Here is a 21,075-nt window from a genome sequence, read left to right as displayed (position 1 = left end):
AGAATGTGTGCGTGCACATACACATATGTAATTATTAATAAATAATAAAATCAAATTGTACATACTGCGGACACCCCAGTCACCTGATCCGCCAGGGATCTGATGTCCTCACTCCTCTCTTACTTACCATTTGATCCAATGGGAAGTTTGATGTGGAAGGATATTGTCACCCGCTGGGTCTGTTCCATGCTAAGAGCACAGTGCGGCGTAGGAATGTTAGTGCCATCGTACCAGCTGCATGCAGTCACTACACAGGGGTGATGCCGCTATATAGGAACTATCGGAGCCATTTTTTTAATGAGTGATGCGAGACAAGAATATCAAACTGTAACACATGGAAAACTTTATTCCCAGTAAGAAACAGTATGAATAGATAATTTCAAGGAATTCGCCACCTAGACTATATGGAACATATGGCAACACCATATAGGGCGGTGTTCAAACATAAATAAAACAACTTTGAAAACCGTTTCCGTATAACTTTTCTAACAAACTGCGGCACAGAGCAGCGTATGCAATCAGGGGTCAGGGAACCCCAACAGTACCAGCAAAATAATTTACGGGCAATCTTTGGCACTCCGTCAGCTACAGAAACACATTCCCCAAGGCTGTCACCGGGCTGGGCTTCAGCAAAATGGACCTACTGTCACCTACCGACAGGGGCAGAAGCCACTGTATATGCTGAACCAGTATCCAGAAGACGGCAGCCTATGAAATCACTATGAACAAGTGACATCACTGACTTTTGTGCCTCAAATTAGGTCACTCTCTCAGAGGGAATGGATAGGCTGTATCATGAGTACTGGCTCACACAAAATGGCTGCTTCCATTCTCAAGAGACATTGAAGCACAATTTGGATTCTAATGGAGGCCCCCCCAGTAGTAATTTTAGTTACAAGATACGGATTTAAATAAGCAAATGTGTATATAAACTGTTAGCCTTTACTTAGCTGCTATAAGAAGGCAATTACCATACACTTGAGAGCCATTGTTTGCCTGTTCGTCCCATAATCCTCTGCTGACAAACGTAATCATGTGTAATAACCTTTTAGTTTGGGGGTGTGGTGTGAGTGCATTGGGAGTGTGGTAAGGATGGAAAAACAGGGAAACCACAGACTGCAGGTAGAAGGAAGTAATAGAACACTGTCGGTGTTCTCAGAGCCTGTACACAGAGAGGAGGCATCTCTATGTAGTATGTATTATACCGTATGAGGCCTACTGACCAATGCCCACTATGAGACAAGATGTAACTATCGTTTTTACCCTTTCCCCCACTCATTGGAGCAATGCAGTACACCACGGTAAACAGAGTGCGAAAGGTTGTCCATCTCCTGGTTAAATAACCAACTTTCTATAACATGTAATAACCGAATGTATTATCGGGAGAGATCTCAGCGTTTAGCCAGGGTTCCTCTGTGGAAGGGCCATCCTGGGGAGACGCTTATTCCTCTTTGGCAGGTGAATTAGGACTTAGGGGCTGGTTCTCCACCAACTTCTCACTGGAGCAATCAGACAGGTCCAGAGCGGTTCGTTTCAGCAGGTAAACGCCCGCGTGGAGCCCTCCGACATTCACCCAGACCGTGTGCATCTTTCTCCACAGGTGTCCTGCCTTGGCCAAGGCCTGGAAGTAAATAAGGGCTGTGAAATGACCACCATGCCAAGTCTAGCAATGGATGCAGGGGGTCATTCCGAGTTGTTCGCTCGTTAGATTTTTTCGCAACGGAGCGATTAGTCGCAAACTGCGCATGCGCAATGTTCGCAGTGCGCCTGCGCCAAGTAAATTAGCACAAAAGTTTGGTATTTTACTCACAGCCTAACAAAGTTTTTTCATCGTTCTGGTGATCGTAGTGTGATTGACAGGAAGTGGGTGTTTCTGGGCGGAAACTGGCCGTTTTATGGGAGTGTGCGAAAAAACGCGGGAGTGTCTGGGCGAACGCTGGGTGTGTTTGTGACGTCAAACCAGGAATGAAACTGACTGAACTGATCGCAGTGTAGGAGTAAGTCTGGAGCTACTCAGAAACTGCTAAGAAATTTCTATTCGCAATTCTGCTAATCTTTCGTTCGCAATTCTGCTAAGCTAAGATACACTCCCAGAGGGCGGCGGCTTAGCGTGTGCAAAGCTGCTAAAAGCAGCTAGCGAGCGAACAACTCGGAATGAGGGCCGCAATTCCTACACCTAAAACACAATATGTGCAAACACTATACCTATAAAACAACATATAAAAACGCTCTATCTGTAATACGGGTATATGATCTAACATTCGATGTGCTTAATACTCCTCTTTATCTGTCGTCAAGGTTTTTTTCCCCAAGGCAAACAGTGCGAGTTTTAGGGATATACATGCTGGAATGCAGATGGTTAAATCAAACTGACCGGGTAACTAATACCCCTTTCAGACATAGGACCCGGGAATTTCCCCGCTTCAGACCTGGGATTTTCACCTCTGAAAAATCCCGGGTTTTTGCTGGGACCCCCTTTCACACTAAACCTGAGACCTGGGAAATTCCCGGGTCGACCCCTTTCAGACATAAGCCTGATCTGCCCTGACAGCCAGACCAGGCTACTTTCATGTCACATGTCTTATACACACACACTGACGTCACACTCGTACATTTACACACACGTCTTACACATACACGTCACACTCAAACACACACATACTCACAGCAGCAGGGACTACAGCAGCTGGCGCACGCCCCCTCTTCACTCCGGCCCCCTCCAGGCAGCCCCACCAATCAGGTGCGACCTGGGAGCAAATTCCCGGGTCACACCTTTCAGACCTAAGCCGGGTTGTCTTCCAGGGACTTGATTCCCGGGAAAAACCCTGGTCAATTGCAGGGTCGGCAACCCGGGAATGTGTTCCTGGGTTGGGACCTTTCACACATGCCAAATTCCCGGGTTGATGCGCGTTCATGTGCAAAATCCCGGGAATTTGGAGCATGTCTCAAGGGGTATTAGTCACCTGTGTTTAAGTATGGATATCCTTAAATCCTGGACTGGTAGGGTGCTTTGAGGACAGATGATACAGCAAGCACCGTACTGGATAGTAAAATGTTTATCAAGAACAAAAAAATAAGAATTTACTCACCGGTAATTCTATTTCTCGTAGTCCGTAGTGGATGCTGGGGACTCCGTAAGGACCATGGGGAATAGACGGGCTCCGCAGGAGACTGGGCACTCTAAAGAAAGATTAGGTACTATCTGGTGTGCACTGGCTCCTCCCTCTATGCCCCTCCTCCAGACCTCAGTTAGGGAAACTGTGCCCGGAAGAGCTGACATTACAAGGAAAGGATTTTGGAATCCAGGGTAAGATTCATACCAGCCACACCAATCACACCGTACAACTCGTGATAACCTTACCCAGTTAACAGTATGAACAACAACTGAGCATCACTCAACGGATGGCTCATAACAATAACCCTTTATTAAGCAATAACTATATACACGTATTGCAGAAAGTCCGCACTTGGGACGGGCGCCCAGCATCCACTACGGACTACGAGAAATAGAATTACCGGTGAGTAAATTCTTATTTTCTCTAACGTCCTAGTGGATGCTGGGGACTCCGTAAGGACCATGGGGATTATACCAAAGCTCCCAAACGGGCGGGAGAGTGCGGATGACTCTGCAGCACCGAATGAGCAAACACAAGGTCCTCCTCAGCCAGGGTATCAAACTTGTAGAACTTTGCAAAAGTGTTTGAACCCGACCAAGTAGCCGCTCGGCAAAGCTGTAAAGCCGAGACCCCTCGGGCAGCCGCCCAAGAAGAGCCCACCTTCCTTGTGGAATGGGCTTTCACTGATTTTGGATGCGGCAATCCAGCCGCAGAATGAGCCAGCTGAATCGTGCTACAGATCCAGTGAGCAATAGTTTGCTTTGAAGCAGGAGCACCCAGCTTGTTGGCTGCATACAGAATAAACAGCGAGTCAGTCTTCCTGACTCCAGCCGTTCTGGAAACATATATTTTCAAAGCCCGGACTACGTCCAGCAACTTGGAGTCCTCCAAGTCCCGAGTAGCCGCAGGGACCACAATAGGTTGGTTCAAATGAAACGATGATACCACCTTTGGGAGAAATTGGGGACGAGTCCGCAATTCTGCCCTGTCCATATGGAAGATCAAATAAGGGCTTTTACATGACAAAGCCGCCAATTCTGATACACGCCTCGCCGATGCTAAGGCCAACAGCATGACCACTTTCCACGTGAGATAATTTAGTTCCACGGTCTTAAGTGGTTCAAACCAGTGGGATTTCAGGAAATCCAACACAACGTTAAGGTCCCAAGGTGCCACAAAAGGGGGCTGAATATGCAGCACTCCCTTTACAAACGTCTGAACCTCAGGCAGTGAAGCCAGTTCTTTTTGAAAGAAAATGGATAGGGCCGAAATCTGGACCTTTATGGACCCTAATTTCAGGCCCATAGTCACACCTGACTGTAGGAAGTGCAGGAATCGACCCAGCTGGAATTCCTCTGTAGGGGCCATCCTGGCCTCACACCAAGCAACATATCTTCGCCATATACGGTGATAATGCTTAGCTGTTACATCCTTCCTAGCCTTTATCAGCGTAGGAATCACTTCATCCGGGATGCCCTTTTCCGTTAGGATCCGGCGTTCAACCGCCATGCCGTCAAACGCAGCCGCGGTAAGTCTTGGAACAGACAGGGCCCCTGTTGCAACAGGTCCTGTCTGAGAGGCAGAGGCCATGGGTCCTCTGTGATCATCTCTTGTAGTTCTGGGTACCAAGTCCTTCTTGGCCAATCCGGAACGATGAGTATTGTTCTCACTCATCTTTTTCTTACTATTCTCAGTACCTTGGGTATGAGAGGAAGAGGAGGGAACACATATACCGACTGGAACACCCAGGGTGTCACTAGCGCGTCCACAGCTATCGCCTGAGGGTCCCTTGACCTGGCGCAATATCTTTTTAGCTTTTTGTTGAGGCGGGACGCCATCATGTCCACCTGTGGCAGTTCCCATCGATTTGCAATCTGTGTGAAGACTTCTTGATGAAGTCCCCACTCTCCCGGGTGGAGGTCGTGTCTGCTGAGGAAGTCTGCTTCCCAGTTGTCCACTCCCGGAATGAACACTGCTGACAGTGCTTGTACGTGAATCTCCGCCCAACGAAGAATCTTTGTGGCTTCTGCCATCGCCACCCTGCTTCTTGTGCCGCCCTGGCGGTTTACATGGGCGACCGCCGTGATGTTGTCTGACTGAATCAGCACTGGTTGGTCTCGAAGCAGGGGCTCCGCTTGACTCAGGGCGTTGTATATGGCCCTTAGTTCCAGTATATTTATGTGCAGACAAGTCTCCTGACTTGACCACAGCCCTTGGAAGTTTCTTCCCCGAGTGACTGCCCCCCATCCGCGGAGGCTTGCATCCGTGGTCACCAGAACCCAGTCCTGTATGCCGAACCTGCGGCCCTCGAGAAGATGAGCACTCTGCAGCCACCACAGAAGAGACACCCTGGCCCTCGGGGACAGGGTGATCAGCCGATGCATCTGAAGATGCGATCCGGACCACTTGTCCAACAGATCCCACTGAAAGATCCTCGCATGGAACCTGCCGAAGGGAATGGCTACGTATGAGGCCACCATCTTTCCCAGGACTCGAGTGCAGTGATGCCCCGACACATGTTTTGGTTTTAGGAGGTCCCTGACCAGAGTCACTAACTCCTGGGCCTTCTCCTCCGGGAGAAACACCTTCTTCTGTTCTGTGTCCAGTTCCGAAGGAGTACCATCATTTCGGCCATTACCTTGGTAAATACTCTCGGTGCCGTGGACAGACCAAACGGCAACGTCTGGAATTGGTAATGACAGTCCTGTACCACAAACCTGAGGTACTCCTGGTGAGGTGGATAAATGGGGACATGCAAGTAAGCATCCTTGATGTCCAGAGATACCATAAAATCCCCCTCTTCCAGGCTTGCAATGACCGCTCTGAGCGATTCCATTTTGAACTTGAATTTTTTCATATAAATGTTCAAGGATTTTAAATTCAGAATGGGTCTTACCGAACCGTCCGGTTTCGGTACCACAAACAGTGTGGAATAGTAACCCCTTCCCTGTTGAAGGAGGGGGACCATTATTATCACTTGCTGGAGGTACAGCTTGTGAATTGCCGCCAGGACTACCTCCCTTTCCGTGGGGGAAGCTGGCAAGGCTGATTTTAGGTAACGGTGAGGGGGAGTCACTTCGAACTCCAGCTTGTATCCCTGAGATACAATTTGTATAGCCCAAGGATCCACCTGTGAGCGAACCCACTGGTTGCTGAATTTTCGGAGACGCGCCCCCACCGCTCCTGGCTCCGCCTGTGGAGCCCCAGCGTCATGCGGTGGACTTAGTGGAAGCCGGGGAGGACTTTTGTTCCTGGGAACTAGTTGCATGGTACAGCTTCTTTCCTCTACCCCTGCCTCTGGCAAGAAAGGATGCACCTCTGACCTTCTTGCTTCTCTGAGAACAAAAGGACTGCATTTGATAATACGGTGCTTTCTTAGGCTGTGAGGAAACCTGAGGCAAGAAAGTCGACTTTCCAGCTGTCGCTGTGGACACAAGGTCCGAGAGGCCGTCCCCAAACAATTCCTCACCCTTATAAGGCAAAACCTCCATGTGTTTTTTAGAATCGGCATCCCCTGTCCATTGCCGAGTCCATAAGACCCTCCTGGCAGAAATGGACATTGCATTAATTCTAGAGCCCAGCAGGCAAATGTCCCTCTGGGCATCCCGCATATATAAGACGGCATCTTTTATATGGCCCAGGGTTAGCAAAACAGTATCCCTGTCCAGGGCATCTATGTCCTCTGACAGAGTATCTGTCCATGCTGCTACAGCACTACACATCCAGGCTGAAGCAATAGCAGGTCTCAGTAGAGTACCAGAGTGTGTATACACTGACTTCAAGATAGCTTCCGGCTTTCTATCCGCAGGCTCCTTTAGGGCGGCCGTATCCTGAGACGGCAGTGCCACCCTTTTAGATAATCGTGTCAGCGCCTTGTCTACCCTAGGGGAGGATTCCCAACGTAACCTGTCCGTTGGCGGGAAAGGGTACGCCAGCAGTAATTTTTTGGAAATCACCACTTTCTTATCAGGGGAACTCCACGCTTCTTCACATAACTCATTTAATTCATGTGACGGGGGAAAGGTCACTGCCTGCTTTTTCTCCCCAAACATATACACCCTCTTATCAGGGACAGGGTTAACCTCTGAAATGTGCAATACATCTTTCATTGCAATAATCATGTAGCGGATGGCCTTGGTCATCTTAGGCTGTAATTGTACCTCATCATCGTCGACACTGGAGTCGGACTCCGTGTCGGCATCTGTGTCAACCATCTGAGATAGTGGGCGTTTATGAGACCCTGACGGCCTTTGAGTTGCCTGGGCAGGCCCGGGTTGAGACCCCGGCTGTCCCAAGGCTGCAGCGTCATCAAACCTTTTATGCAAGGAGCTTACATTATCATTTAAGACCTTCCACATATCCATCCAATCAGGTGTCGGCCCCGACGGCGGCGACACCACATTTATCCGCACTTGCTCCGCCTCCACGTAACCCTCCTCATCAAACATGTCGACACAGCCGTACCGACACACAGCACACACACAGGGAATGCTCTGACTGAGGACAGGACCCCACAAAGGCCTTTGGGGAGACACAGAGAGAGTATGCCAGCACACACCACAGCGCTATATAACCCAGGGATATTCACTATAATAAGTGATTACCCAATAGCTGCCGATTTTATGTCTTTTGCGCCTAAATTTATGTGCCCCCCCCTCTCTTTTTTACCCTTCTTGTACCTGGATACTGCAGGGGAGAGCCTGGGGAGCGTCCTTCCAGCGGAGCTGTGAAGTGAAAATGGCGCTGGTGTGCTGAGGAAGAAGGCCCCGCCCCCTCAGTGGCGGGCTTCTGTCCCGCTTCTGTGGGAAAAAAGTGGTGGGGGTTTTTACATATATACAGTGCCTGACTGTATATATGTATGTTATGCCAAAAAGGTACTTCAATTGCTGCCCAGGGCGCCCCGTCCCCAGCACCCTACAGTGCCTGGAGTGTGAAAGTGTGCTGGGAGCAATGGCGCACAGCTGCGGTGCTGTGCGCTACCTTAAATGAAGACAGGAGTCTTCAGCCGCCGTTTTCGCCGTCTTCAAGCTTTTGTTCTTCTGGCTCTGCGAGGGGGACGGCGGCGCGGCTCCGGGAACGGACGATCGAGGACAGATGCCTGTGTTCGAACCCTCTGGAGCTAATGGTGTCCAGTAGCCTTAGAAGCACAACCTAGCTGTAGACAGGTAGGTTTGCTTCTCTCCCCTCAGTCCCTCGTAGCAGTGAGTCTGTTGCCAGCAGAAGCTCACTGAAAATAAAAAACCTAATAAATACTTTCTTTTACTAGCAGGCTCAGGAGAGCCCACTAGGAGCACCCAGCTCTGGCCGGGCACAGATTCTAACTGAGGTCTGGAGGAGGGGCATAGAGGGAGGAGCCAGTGCACACCAGATAGTACCTAATCTTTCTTTAGAGTGCCCAGTCTCCTGCGGAGCCCGTCTATTCCCCATGGTCCTTACGGAGTCCCCAGCATCCACTAGGACGTTAGAGAAATCCCCCCTCCATTGTTGAAAAGCTTGCCCAATAGGCTTGTCACTCAGTGGGCAGCGCTCCATCTCACTTCATGCCGTCACGCTCATAGCTTATTACTGGTATGGAGGACTGATGGGGAGGCGGTGGTCTGAGAGAGTTAAGTAAACTCTGCCCAATAATGATAGGTCTTCTTAAATAGTCATGTCATGCGGAGGGCAATATATATGGTTATTTCTAATTACTGACCTTGATGAAACACTTTCTGTCGTGAGTGAGGAGAACGGCTCTTCCTGTACCGGCCCGGCACACGCGGCTCATCTCTCGCAGGCAGGCCGGGTACAGGTCCCAATTCTTCTTCTTTGACCCGATTCTGTGAGGAATGCAGAGAGCTGTTGGTGAGGCAGCTGAGTGGAGAAGACCTGAGGGTATATTTACTAAAGTCCGGGTTTACAGAAGTTGAGATGTTGCCCATAGTGGAATCAGTAGGATATGTCGGCAGATGGGATCCCGGCGGTTATAATACCGCTGCCGGTATTCCAATGTTGAAAACACCAACAGGGGTAAGTGAGGGGGTGTTCTCTCCTCTCTCCAACCCCCTAACCCACCCCTCCCACAGCCTAACCCCAACCTCTCGCCTTGGTGCCTAACCCTAACCTCACGTCCCCGCTGCCTAAACCTAACCTCCCGTCCCCGCATCCTGACTCTAACCCTCCCTCCATGCAGCCTGACCCTAACCCGGACCCCAACCTCCCCCCCCCCCGCTGCCTAACCCTGTCTCGCCCTGCTGGTGCTTAAACCTAATTCCCCTCTCCCGGCCCTAAAGCTAAGCTGGACTGTATACTTACGGTCGACATGCCGGCGTCTGTCTCCTAACCCTTTCAGAGTTCTGGCGTCTGTTTTCTGAAGGGCGTCGGGAATCTGGCGTCTGTATTTCGACTGCCGGGATCCCGACAGCCGGCACTGTGACCGCATTTCCCCATAGCAACCAATCAGATTGTAGCTATTATCTTTTAGAAGACAAGTAGAATCTGGTTGCTATGAGCAACATCACCACTTAAACCCACACTTTAGTAAATATACCCCCTGGTTACAGCTTCAATCTACAAGCTCTGTCTATATTATGGCCAAGCAATAATCGCCTCCGACAGCGATACCCGGACAGTCTCTCACCTCTTCCCGAATGGCATGTCTGTAATTATAACATCCACGCTCCCACTCCTCAAAGGCAAGCCAGATATGTCCCAATGCGCAGCATCTATCGGAAGCCCCTGGGGGGCGCTGTACAGACACAAAGAGAAATCTAAATTAGAACACAGGTTTCTGGTCTTAGATCGCTGTAAGGTGCAATTCTGCGCTGCGGCTTTCTCACACATTACTGTCCCATTGTGTAACTTCCGCTAGGCAGACGAGCCGGCTGCTAATTGCTTTCTGTGACACGTAGTGCAGATTTCCACCAGCACGGGTCAATAGGGCGGTAATTCACAATGCACGCAGTATTTTGTGCACCAAAGTAATTTATTTTTATTTCTAAACTACTGAGCAATTTAGGAAAGCCATAATTCTTCTTCTGCTTCCGAATCCCCGACTCTTGTATACTCACCCATAGGTGCATTTGTAATAGGGTCCAAGTTTGCATCCCACATCTCCGGCAAACCCTTTAACATATGCCCCATAGTACCTCTAAGTTCTCTGCTTCCCTCTCTACAACTGTAAGCCCCCCTCTAGGGTCTCCTCCTCCTCCTGTCTCACATAATCTGTCAGCAATGAGAATAACCTAGGTCCTGCAGACTGAGCGTGTTGCTTACTGCAGACAAACATCTGAGCCCAAATTTTAATCATTAAGTCTGCTACATTCTGCATTATTAAGCTGAGTCGGACGGTTTTAACAATGAAATCGATGCAGCCAAAGCTTTGGGTAGGGCTAACTGTGCGGGGGCCCTGCTGGTAGTAAATTAACTTGGCTCATACTCAGGTCTCAGTGTGGCCTCAGTAATTGGGATAAAACTGGTTTACTGCGCATCACTTTTCATTAATGTCCTCAGTGTTCTCTACAATGACCCATAACAAAGACCATTTTCCTGGTGACAAAGATTCACAGGAGCCTCTGCTACAGTAAAATGGCGTCTATACTGAAGACAGGTTGCAGACCCCCCATTTATAGCAATGGTAAAGACTCTTCTGATTCATGACATGTCGCAGTGGTGTCTGCAAGGAACTTAAGCTGATATTTATCCCTCCGTTGGGGCTCAGTCACCTCTCCGGGCTCTGCTGCTTCCTCAGTAAGGACCAGATGTTGCTGGCGGTTCTGTTCACTGCGTTCAGGTTATTATCGCCAGCGATGAAAAAGCAGCTGGGCCACTCGCTCACACCCTGTGAAAAGACACAGCACATTGGGCCACAGTGCGTGATTTAGTGGAAAATGCCACAAATATACTGTATAGCTATAATTTAATGCCACGTTATTGCTCTATAAGTACTTGGTAAGATTAGTCTGGACGGAGAATAATCTGACACTACACATATATACAAGCAGAGCCTTCCATATCCTTGGCTAAGGCAACAATTTGGCTCTGCACATACATATGCTGTATATATAAGCAGAGCTTTCCATATTGCATCCTCGGCTGAGGTAACAAGCCGGCTCTACACATATATACAAGCAGAGCCTTCCATATTGCATCCTCAGCTGAGGTAACAATCCGGCTCTACACATATACACAAGCAGAGCCTTCCATATTGCATCCTCAGCTGAGGTAACAATCCAGCTCTATACATATACACAAGCAGAGCCTTCCATATTACATCCTCAGCTGAGGTAACAATCCGGCTCTATACATATACACAAGCAGAGCCTTCCATATTACATCCTCAGCTGAGGTAACAATCCGGCTCTATACATATACACAAGCAGAGCCTTCCATATTACATCCTCAGCTGAGGTAACAATCCGGCTCTACACATATACACAAGCAGAGCCTTCCATATTGCTTCCTCGGCTGAGGTAACAATCCTGCTCTACACACATACACAAGCAGAGCCTTTTAGATTGCGTCCTCAGCTGAGGTAACAATCCGGCTCTATACATATATACAAGCAGAGCCTTCCATATTGCGTCCTCAGCTGAGGTAACAATCCGGCTCTATACAAATACATATTCAGATCCTTCCATATTGCGTCCTCAGCTGAGGTAACAATCCGGCTCTATAAATATACACAAGCAGAGCCTTCCATATTGAGTCCTCGGCTGAGGTAACAATCCGGCTCTATACATATACATAAGCAGAGCCTTCCATAATGCATCCTCGGCTGAGGTAACAATCCGGCTCTAAACATATACACAAGCAGAGCCTTCCATATTGAGTCCTCAGCTGAGGTGACAATCCGGCTCTACACATATACACAAGCAGAGCCTTCCATATTACATCCTCAGCTGAGGTAACAATCCGGATATACACATATACACAAGCAGAGCCTTTCATATTGAGTCCTCAGCTGAGGTGACAATCCGGCTCTACACATATACACAAGCAGAGCCTTCCATATTACATCCTCAGCTGAGGTAACAATCCGGATATACACATATACACAAGCAGAGCCTTTCATATTGCTTCCTCGGCTGAGGTAACAATCCTGCTCTACACACATACACAAGCAGAGCCTTTTAGATTGCGTCCTCAGCTGAGGTAACAATCCGGCTCTATACATATATACAAGCAGAGCCTTCCATATTGCGTCCTCAGCTGAGGTAACAATCCGGCTCTATACAAATACATATTCAGATCCTTCCATATTGCGTCCTCAGCTGAGGTAACAATCCGGCTCTATAAATATACACAAGCAGAGCCTTCCATATTGAGTCCTCGGCTGAGGTAACAATCCGGCTCTATACATATACATAAGCAGAGCCTTCCATAATGCATCCTCGGCTGAGGTAACAATCCGGCTCTAAACATATACACAAGCAGAGCCTTCCATATTGAGTCCTCAGCTGAGGTGACAATCCGGCTCTACACATATACACAAGCAGAGCCTTCCATATTGCATCCTAGGCTGAGGTAACAATCCGGCTCTATACATATACACAAGCAGAGACTTCCATATTGCATCCTCTGCTGAGGTAACAATCCGGCTCTATACATATACACAAGCAGAGCCTTTCATATTGCATCCTCGGCTGAGGTAACAATCCGGCTCTACACATATACACAAGCAGAGCCTTCCATATTGCATCCTCTGCTGAGGTAACAATCCGGCTCTATACATATACACAAGCAGAGCCTTCCATATTGCGTCCTCTGCTGAGGTAACAATCCGGCTCTATACATATACACAAGCAGAGCCTTTCATATTGCATCCTCAGCTGAGGTAACAATCCGGCTCTATACATATACACAAGCAGAGCCTTCCATATTGCATCCTCAGCTGAGGTAACAATCCGGCTCTATACATATACACAAGCAGAGCCTTCCATATTGCATCCTAGGCTGAGGTAACAATCCGGCTCTATACATATACACAAGCAGAGACTTCCATATTGCATCCTCTGCTGAGGTAACAATCCGGCTCTATACATATACACAAGCAGAGCCTTTCATATTGCATCCTCGGCTGAGGTAACAATCCGGCTCTACACATATACACAAGCAGAGCCTTCCATATTGCATCCTCTGCTGAGGTAACAATCCGGCTCTATACATATACACAAGCAGAGACTTCCATATTGCGTCCTAGGCTGAGGTAATAATACAGATCTACACATAGACACAAATCAGAGCATTTCATACTGCATCCTCAGCTGACCGACCAATTCCTTTGCCCCTATTAGCTGAACTACTCCAAAATAACAAAATACAAATATCCGTATATCTGTTTAAGTCAACAAACCTAGAAAACATATAGGAGAATACATAAAAACCTTTCTAGAGCCAATTGTATATCTGATAGCAATCCAACAGACTTTTGATCTGAAAATGAAAGCAATGGCTGATGGGCTACGGTGGGTGGAAACATTTTTTCTAGACATTCACTAATATAGAATAGGTTCCTGTCACCGACACACAGCTGAGGCAGCCATTTTGTGGAATGACTCAATATTCCTGTGAGTGCAGCCAGTCAAATCACTAGGATCTTGTGACATCACTGAAATGATCTCATTAGTTCAAACGGCATAGATAGGTTGCATTCATGTGACTTTAGGCTTAGCCAACAAGATGGCTGCCTCTGCTGTGCATAGGCAATGGGTAGATGTTAATACTTTTATCCATATCCCATTTTTTTAAATCAATTCCCTTCGGAGAAGGGCGAGTGAGCTCAGAGATACCTCTATGGGGATGGCTCCGGTTCCACACATTGGATCGATGACGACATCTGATGGTTCCAGGTCGCAGAGCCTGTAGAATAAAAAGGGAACTGTTTAGTGACAGAATGAAGACACCCCAGAGGCAATTCAGTTCTAGGAAACGTGCCGCGGGACACCACCTGCCCACATTACCGCTTATTACGCTAAGGAATCCTCCTTTATTTTCGTGTGCACCTACAAGGGGGTTGGGTATGAGAGACTGGCAGGTATACTACCCACGCTGGCTTCCCGACTGCCAAAACCCAGACAGGGGTTAGAAAGGGAGTTAACCCTATCCCACCTTCCCGAAGCCTAACCCTTACACTACAACCCCATAGCAGCCTAACCCTAATACCCCACCCCCCACAGCCTAACCCTTACCCTCCCCCCAAGCAGCCCAACCTCTCCTACCCGCAACCTAACCTTAACCTCCCCTCGAATCTTACGGGCGGAATTCCAGGGCCGGTCTTCTAACTGCCGGCATACCGTACGTCAACTACATCCCCTACAAGGTAAGTGCCATGATGACTGTTCCAAAGGCATACCGCATCACATCACTGTGAAATGAATGGCTACCTTCGACTTTTAAAATAGTAAAGGCAATAAACCCTGCAGGCAGTGTGGTCAGCGCACCTGAGCATCCCGTAAGCCAAGGTGGAGCGCAGGGTAGTGGGACCAAAATGGGTGATATTCCGGCGGTGCAGACTTTCCTCAGTCAGAGCGATTCCCACCAACATTTCATTGTAACTGATGTTCAGGAGAACCTGGAAGCAGATTAGGGCAGCAATGAGCAGAAACAAAGCACGAGAGCAGGAACTACCAGCGGTACAACATGAGGTACGGCGGCCATTTTGAGCTCCCTGAGACTGAGATGGCAAAGGGTACACATCTTTATATCCTGCATGGGAGCAGGGTGAAGCCAAATCCATATTTTGCCTTCACACAGATGCATTTCAGACTACAAACTCCCTACATCAGTGTGATGGGAAGCAGACATAACTCAGTGTGTTAGAGGACCCTGCTCCTTCCACTACATAACTCTCAGTCTGTTGTCCCTGTCACATGCAGCCCTGTCCTCACCGTTACATCAGTCATCTCCTGACATACTCTGTGCTGCTGGGAGACTGTGGTCCTGCCACAACATAACTCTATGCAGCCCTGTGCTCACTGACATCTCACTCATCTCCTGATATACTCTGTGCTTCCGGACCGTACATACCTCTACATCAAAGTTGGTCATATCGGCCTTCCACTGGAAATGCTCCTGCACGGCCCCTCCGAAGTCTCTGGCTGCGTCGTTGGACGTGAAGCTGTGTTTGTCCCCAGCTCGGTTACATGTGACACGGAATTTTAGGACGTTACTGGCGTCAGTGCCCGCTGCGCTGCTCTCTGCGTCGCTGCCCGCGGTCGGTGCATTGTCAGGTGAAGGAGCAGTCGATACCTCTGAACTGTCCTCTGCCTTAGTGTCACCGTTCCCAAGCTTCTGCTGCCTCACAGAGGGCACCGTCGGCTGCGCGCTAGCCTCCTCCGTCCCGTCCTCTCCCGGAGTCTCAGAAGAAGCTGCCGGCGGCTTCCTCTCCTTGATAATATTGCCGGCTTTCTTCCTCCTTTTCTTCTTTTTCAGGTTGTTGTTTAGCTCCCAGGTGCTCAGGGCTTTCTCCCAGGACAGCTTTGCAGCGAGCGCCTCAAAATCCCGCAGGGCGTCTTCCTACGGAGGCACCGGACAACATGATCAATGTTCAGTTTTTAGTTTTTTTATTAGCTATGGTACTACAGTCCATTTGGCAACCGCGCCAGCATCTTATATGGGTTTATAATTATATTCCTAATTTTAAAGACAGGATTAAGTAGCACATTCATATAGCTGCATTTGTCTGGTGGTTATAAGGGGTAAATGTAACGGGCATCTGAGCCCAGCTAAGTATATTCCCTGGGGCCCCTGTACACAAGCCTTACCTCAGATGTCAGCCTGCTGTATTTAGGAATGGTAGAAAGTGGCGCTCCGCCATAGGAACTCACCTTCGATTCTTTGAACGGGAAGTCTGTGAATTCTTGAACTACAACGAACAGATTGTCCACTGACCTCAGACGGTGAACCTGGAAAATAAATGAGGGGATTTGGGGGTCAATACAATTAGGGGTGATGCTCCGCAGCGATGTGCAGCTACACACATATGCGGCATTACATTCTACATCCACAATTTTCCTGTGCGCCGCTATGGGGTGTGAGGAGAACGTGGCGATGCAGACGGAAGCAATGTGCCATTGTAGAATGGCACCACGCCTCTAACCAAACTGATACCCCAATCCCAATGGTGATCGCAATCTGACACATTTAATCCCAGCTCCACTGGATCCCTGGTGGTCTGGCCCCGACACACACAACATGGACACAGCACTAAACTCATTACTCGGTAATTATATGTATCTTTATAGAAATTATCTAAATATGAGGGGCTCACACACATGGACCAGAAACCTAAATATGAATAGTGAGTTATCCAACTGGCATCATCACCTATCACTGAGTGCAAGAGTAATGTGTCCTATCAGCTGCAGGCACAGCAGGAAATTCTGTCACACATCTGAACACAGCTGTATTAGACAGTCAGGGAAAGGCTGAACCTCATGCTAGACCACCTGATGAGCTGTCACTCTGAAGTGGCTCCAGGTTTTCAGCCAGACTCTCACCTCCGCCAGAATGTCTGTATTGATGTCAAAGTAGATTTTGCCCCGATCTTTGCTGATTTTGCAGCGACATCCCAGCTTCTCCTCTACTTCCGCTGCGGCCGTGAATTCAAATCCTGTTGGCACAGTGGCTCCAATAGTCACCAGCTCAGAGGGCATTGCATCGCTAGGCGCGTGGTCATCCAGAGTAGCCTCTGCTAAGATGTCTGCCACAACATCTACCTCAGACATGGCGGCAGTGGGGAGACACTCAATGAATCTGTATGAAAATCACAAATATATATATATATTAAAAAAACAACACAAATCATATGAAGAAAAGTGAGAGAAAGTGCCACAATCACTGCTGCACCGTATTTATCAACAGGTTCTAGAGGCGCCTTAAACAAATCTGTAAAAGGAAAGACTATACAGTATGGAGGGCACTCTTATATTGTTACTATATGTACAGAATTATTATAAAACTTAACTTTTATTCCTACGCAGCACAATTTAAAAGTAGACTGGCTATAAAACACCAAAACATTAATACAAAGTGCTGGATTGAAGAGAAATGGGACAGGAGTTCCTGTATTCCTGGGAGCAGCACAATATAGACAAACATGGAACCAAAAATACACTATACGTATAATAAAATGCACCGTTCTTCAATCAGGGTTATATAACACTATTGACCCCTGTCCCATTTCCTTACCCTTCATTCCAGCACTTTGTATTACTGTATGTGCTGGTGTTTTAGAGTTGCGTCTACTTTTACATTGTGCCAATAGGAATAAAAATTATGTTTTATAATAATTTTGTACATATAGCAACATTATAAGAGTGGCCTATGTGTACAGAGTCTTCTTCCTATTACATGCCGGTGATAGCGATGATACTGCTACTCGCGCCTGGAGGGCTGGCGGCTATGCGTTGGAATCACAATGGCTGCGGGAGCCCAGAATTATGACTGCGTTACGTGTGACGCAGGACCCTTGCGCCAGCGGGACGCTGCTCCAGGTCCCAGTAAGCTGTCCTTGTAGAATGTGGCGCATGTTCGCCAACCAGGGAACCCCGTCCGCAGATTATGGGACCCCATACTGCGGTTCTGACCCACCAGTGTGTCCCTATTCCCTATATTGTAATGAGCAGGTTAGGAACACTGTAGATGTACGCTGTGTAGCCTCAATGTGGATGGCGGAGGTCAGGGGACCAACCTTGGTAGGTGATGAGGGATGGCATAGTGGAAACCTGCAGCAGGGATGGCCATCACCATTACTGCTTTACGGTGGGACCTATAACTACTGAGCCCCCCCCCCCCCGTCTGGTTGTCTGCTTACGTCACTGGCTAAAATTAGACTTACTTTTCTATTAATTACATTTCTTTTTTAACCCTTGGGAGTTATCAAATGCACAAGTTAAGCAAATCCGGAGCATACATACATACATATATATATATATATATATATATATATATATATATATATTACTACTATTATTGCATGGCGTTGCATCCCTGGCGACCATGGGGCGGACTACAACACCCACCTGGACACTTATTACATTTCATAGCATAGTCTGTTATTATATTAAACACACCTACTGAATATTTATGCATAAGGCAATGCAGTAAGGAATGCATAATGGATATTGCTGCAGCTAGCATGCAGACAGGGGGGGGGGGGGGGGGCTGCAGTTGCTCGGCACTAGAAAAACAGGGACAACCCTTTAACACCTGTGAGGTAGGGACAGCTGCATCTGAGACACCAGACAGATCCCACCTATGAGCCTGGCCTAGCCACTGGGTGCCCTGCAGACATCCCCCTGCATACAAGGGTGGTCTATGTGAATATAAAGTCCCATGCTCCTACCAGGGCTGGATTCTGCCTCATCAGACAGCGTGCTCCCAGGGTGCAGACATGACAGCCATCGACCACTCGGCGATCCGCTTTTTGGGGCTGGGAGGGAGTTGGTGCTGCCGATGCAATCGATGGGTGAGACGTGCGGCCACTAGATGGCGCTGTGTTGCTGCACAGACTTGCTGCGTTGTTCGCCTGCAGGGGTGAGCGGCAGCCGCTAGGTGGCGCTGTGCTCAATAGAGTGTTTCATTGGAGTGGAGATGAGCTCTCTGCCAGGCATAGTGGGAGCTGAGGCTTCTATCAGCCAACATGACAGACTATTCTAGGCTCACACTTCCATTGTGTCTCCTCTGTGCCAGCTCCTGAGCTCTGCCAGGGGAATAAAACTACTTCACATTATTGGCTTCCTGTTCAGCTTTATAGTATTCCTCATTATATATGGAGAGTTGTTTATATAGCGCCCACATGTTACACAGCACTTTACTGAGGATATATGGACCCACAAATATAAGTATCCCCGGGTAATAAAGTGCGATGGGCAGGAAGGGCTTCTACGTAGAGATGCGCAGATCTGCGGCACGCACAGCCATAGCATAAGCAGTAAGTAGGTTGCCGCCGCGGCCACAGGGAACAGTGGTCAGAATCAGGGCCTAGATTCTTATAAAGCATATTATTGCTACCTTTATTATTTATGTATTTTTATTAAATGTATGAAATTATTCTATTTAATTAATAATGGATTCATTTGAATGGGATGCGGTTAGTATTCCCGATGTCAGGATGCCGGCGTTCATGTGACTCACGCCAGAATCCTGACACCACTAGGAATCACGGCACTGGAACACCGTCCACTGACATCCCGAAGGTAAGTATACGGATGACTGTTAAAATTAGGACCCGAATGGGTTTAGGGTTAGGCACTATAAGGGATGGCGGGGGATAGACCTAGCCGCCACCCCCCGGGTCTTAGCCCTAGCCGCCACCCCACCCCCCCTGAATCTTAGCCCTAGCCGCCAACCCCTGAATCTAAGCCCTAGCTGCCACCCCCCGAAGCTTAGCCTTAGCCCACACCCCCTTAACCTTAGCCCTAGCCGCCAACCCCTGAATCTAAGCCCTAGCCGCCACCCCCGAATCTTAGCCCTAGCTGCCCCCCCCGAGTCTTAGCCTTAGCCCTCACCCCCCAAATCTTAGCCTTAGCCCTCACCCCCTGAATCTTAGCCCTAGCTGCCACCCCCCGAATCTTAGCCCTAGCTGCCACCCCCCGAATCTAAGCCTTAGCCCTCACCCCCTGAATCTTAGCCCTAGCTGCCACCCCCCGAATCTTAGCCCTAGCTGCCACCCCCCGAATCTAAGCCTTAGCCCTCACCCCCTGAATCTTAGCCCTAGCTGCCACCCCCCGAATCTTAGCCCTAGCTGCCACCCCCCGAATCTTAGCCCTAGCTGCCACCCCCCAAATCTTAGCCCTAACTGTCACCCCTCGAATCTTAGCCTTAGCCCTCACCCCCTGAATCTTATGGTTTGTACACACGGTGAGATTTTTTCTTACGGTTTTGACTATATACTCAAAATCGTAAGGAAAGTTAGTGCAGATCGCAAGGTGAAAGTCACCTTGCGATCCCGATTCGATGCCGATGCGCGGTCCTGCGCGGTCGGCATTGCAAGAATAGATAGACTGTGCAGGCAAGTCAATTTTGACTATCTCTATAGAAGAGATAGTCAAAATTGACACCTAGCCAAAATTGCACATAGTCAGTATCGCAAGCACATAATGAGTGTGCTTGCGATACTGACTATGTGCCGACCTAGCCCCTGTCGCATAGTGAGAATCGGGCATATCCCAAATCTCATCGTGTGTATGGGCCATTAGCCCTAGCAGCCCCCCCCCCCCCCCAATCTTAGCCCTAGCTGCCACCCACCGAATCTTAGCCTTAGCCCTCACCCCCCGAATCTTAGTCTTAGCCCTCACCCCCTGAATCTTAGCCCTAGCCGCCACCCCCGAATCTTAGCCCTAGCCGCCACCCTTGAATCTTAGTCATAGCTGCCACCCCCCGAATCTTAGTCGCCATCCCCGAGTCTTAGCCCTAGCCGCCACCCCCCTGAATCTCAGACTTAGCCACCACCCCCCGGGTCTTAGCCCTAGCCGCCACCCCCTGAATCTCAGACTTAGCCGCCACCCACCGGGTCTTAGCCCTAGCCGTCACCCCCTGAATCTTATCCCCAGGCCGCCACCCCCCTGAATCTTAGCCCTAGCCGCCACCGCAGGCAGGTTAGGGTAGGGGACAGGGGAGGGGTAAAATAATTACCCCTTCTTCTGATTCTATCTATTATCTTCTAGAAGCAGCTAGATAAATGTTAAGTAGAATCTGATTGGTTGCTATGGGCAACATCACCAGTTCTAAAAAAAAAACTCAGACCTTAGTAAATTTACCTTGTTGTCGGGATGCCGGTGTCAGTCATGTGATCGCCGGCATGCCAACCGCCGGTATATTGTATCACACCCATTTGAAGAGTTTATTCATTCGTACTACTTTTTTTTTAATTTTTATATGTGATTAAACCCACTGCATAAACTCTGACAGAAATAATCCTATTTCATGTAAAATGGATCAGTATTTTATCCTCAGATAATGGACTGTACTATGCTGC

General features: G+C 48.7%; 1 protein-coding gene across 1 annotated transcript; it reads right to left on the bottom strand.

The window, feature by feature from the left end:
- Positions 1–320: 320 nt before the first annotated feature.
- On the bottom strand, positions 321–18,566 carry THUMPD3 (THUMP domain containing 3). The gene is made up of 10 exons (XM_063941267.1): positions 18,442–18,566; positions 16,595–16,850; positions 15,923–16,000; positions 15,123–15,611; positions 14,537–14,667; positions 13,886–13,955; positions 10,820–10,935; positions 9,736–9,843; positions 8,812–8,935; positions 321–1,621 (listed from the first exon to the last, which is right to left on the bottom strand). The coding sequence occupies exons 2-10, from the start codon at positions 16,820–16,822 to the stop codon at positions 1,442–1,444; spliced, it is 1,524 nt and encodes a 507-aa protein (XP_063797337.1). The 5' UTR covers positions 16,823–16,850; positions 18,442–18,566; the 3' UTR covers positions 321–1,441.
- Positions 18,567–21,075: the final 2,509 nt, after the last annotated feature.

The sequence above is a fragment of the Pseudophryne corroboree genome, chromosome 9 (genome assembly GCF_028390025.1).
Source record: "Pseudophryne corroboree isolate aPseCor3 chromosome 9, aPseCor3.hap2, whole genome shotgun sequence".
NCBI classification, from domain to species: domain Eukaryota; kingdom Metazoa; phylum Chordata; class Amphibia; order Anura; family Myobatrachidae; genus Pseudophryne; species Pseudophryne corroboree.
Note: the sequence above shows the minus strand (reverse complement) of the source record. Positions and strands in the feature narration are given on the sequence as shown.

Bases quoted from the DNA above. Each gene is read 5' to 3' on its own strand.
- THUMPD3 (XM_063941267.1), bottom strand. From the start codon at position 16,822: ATGTCTGAGGTAGATGTTGTGGCAGACATCTTAGCAGAGGCTACTCTG. The intron at 15,612-15,922 runs GTGAGTTCCTAT...GTGCCTCCGTAG, and splicing joins TCCCGTTCAAAGAATCGAAG to GAAGACGCCCTGCGGGATTT. The intron at 13,956-14,536 runs GTGCGCTGACCA...TTTATTCTACAG, and splicing joins TTGGCTTACGGGATGCTCAG to GCTCTGCGACCTGGAACCAT.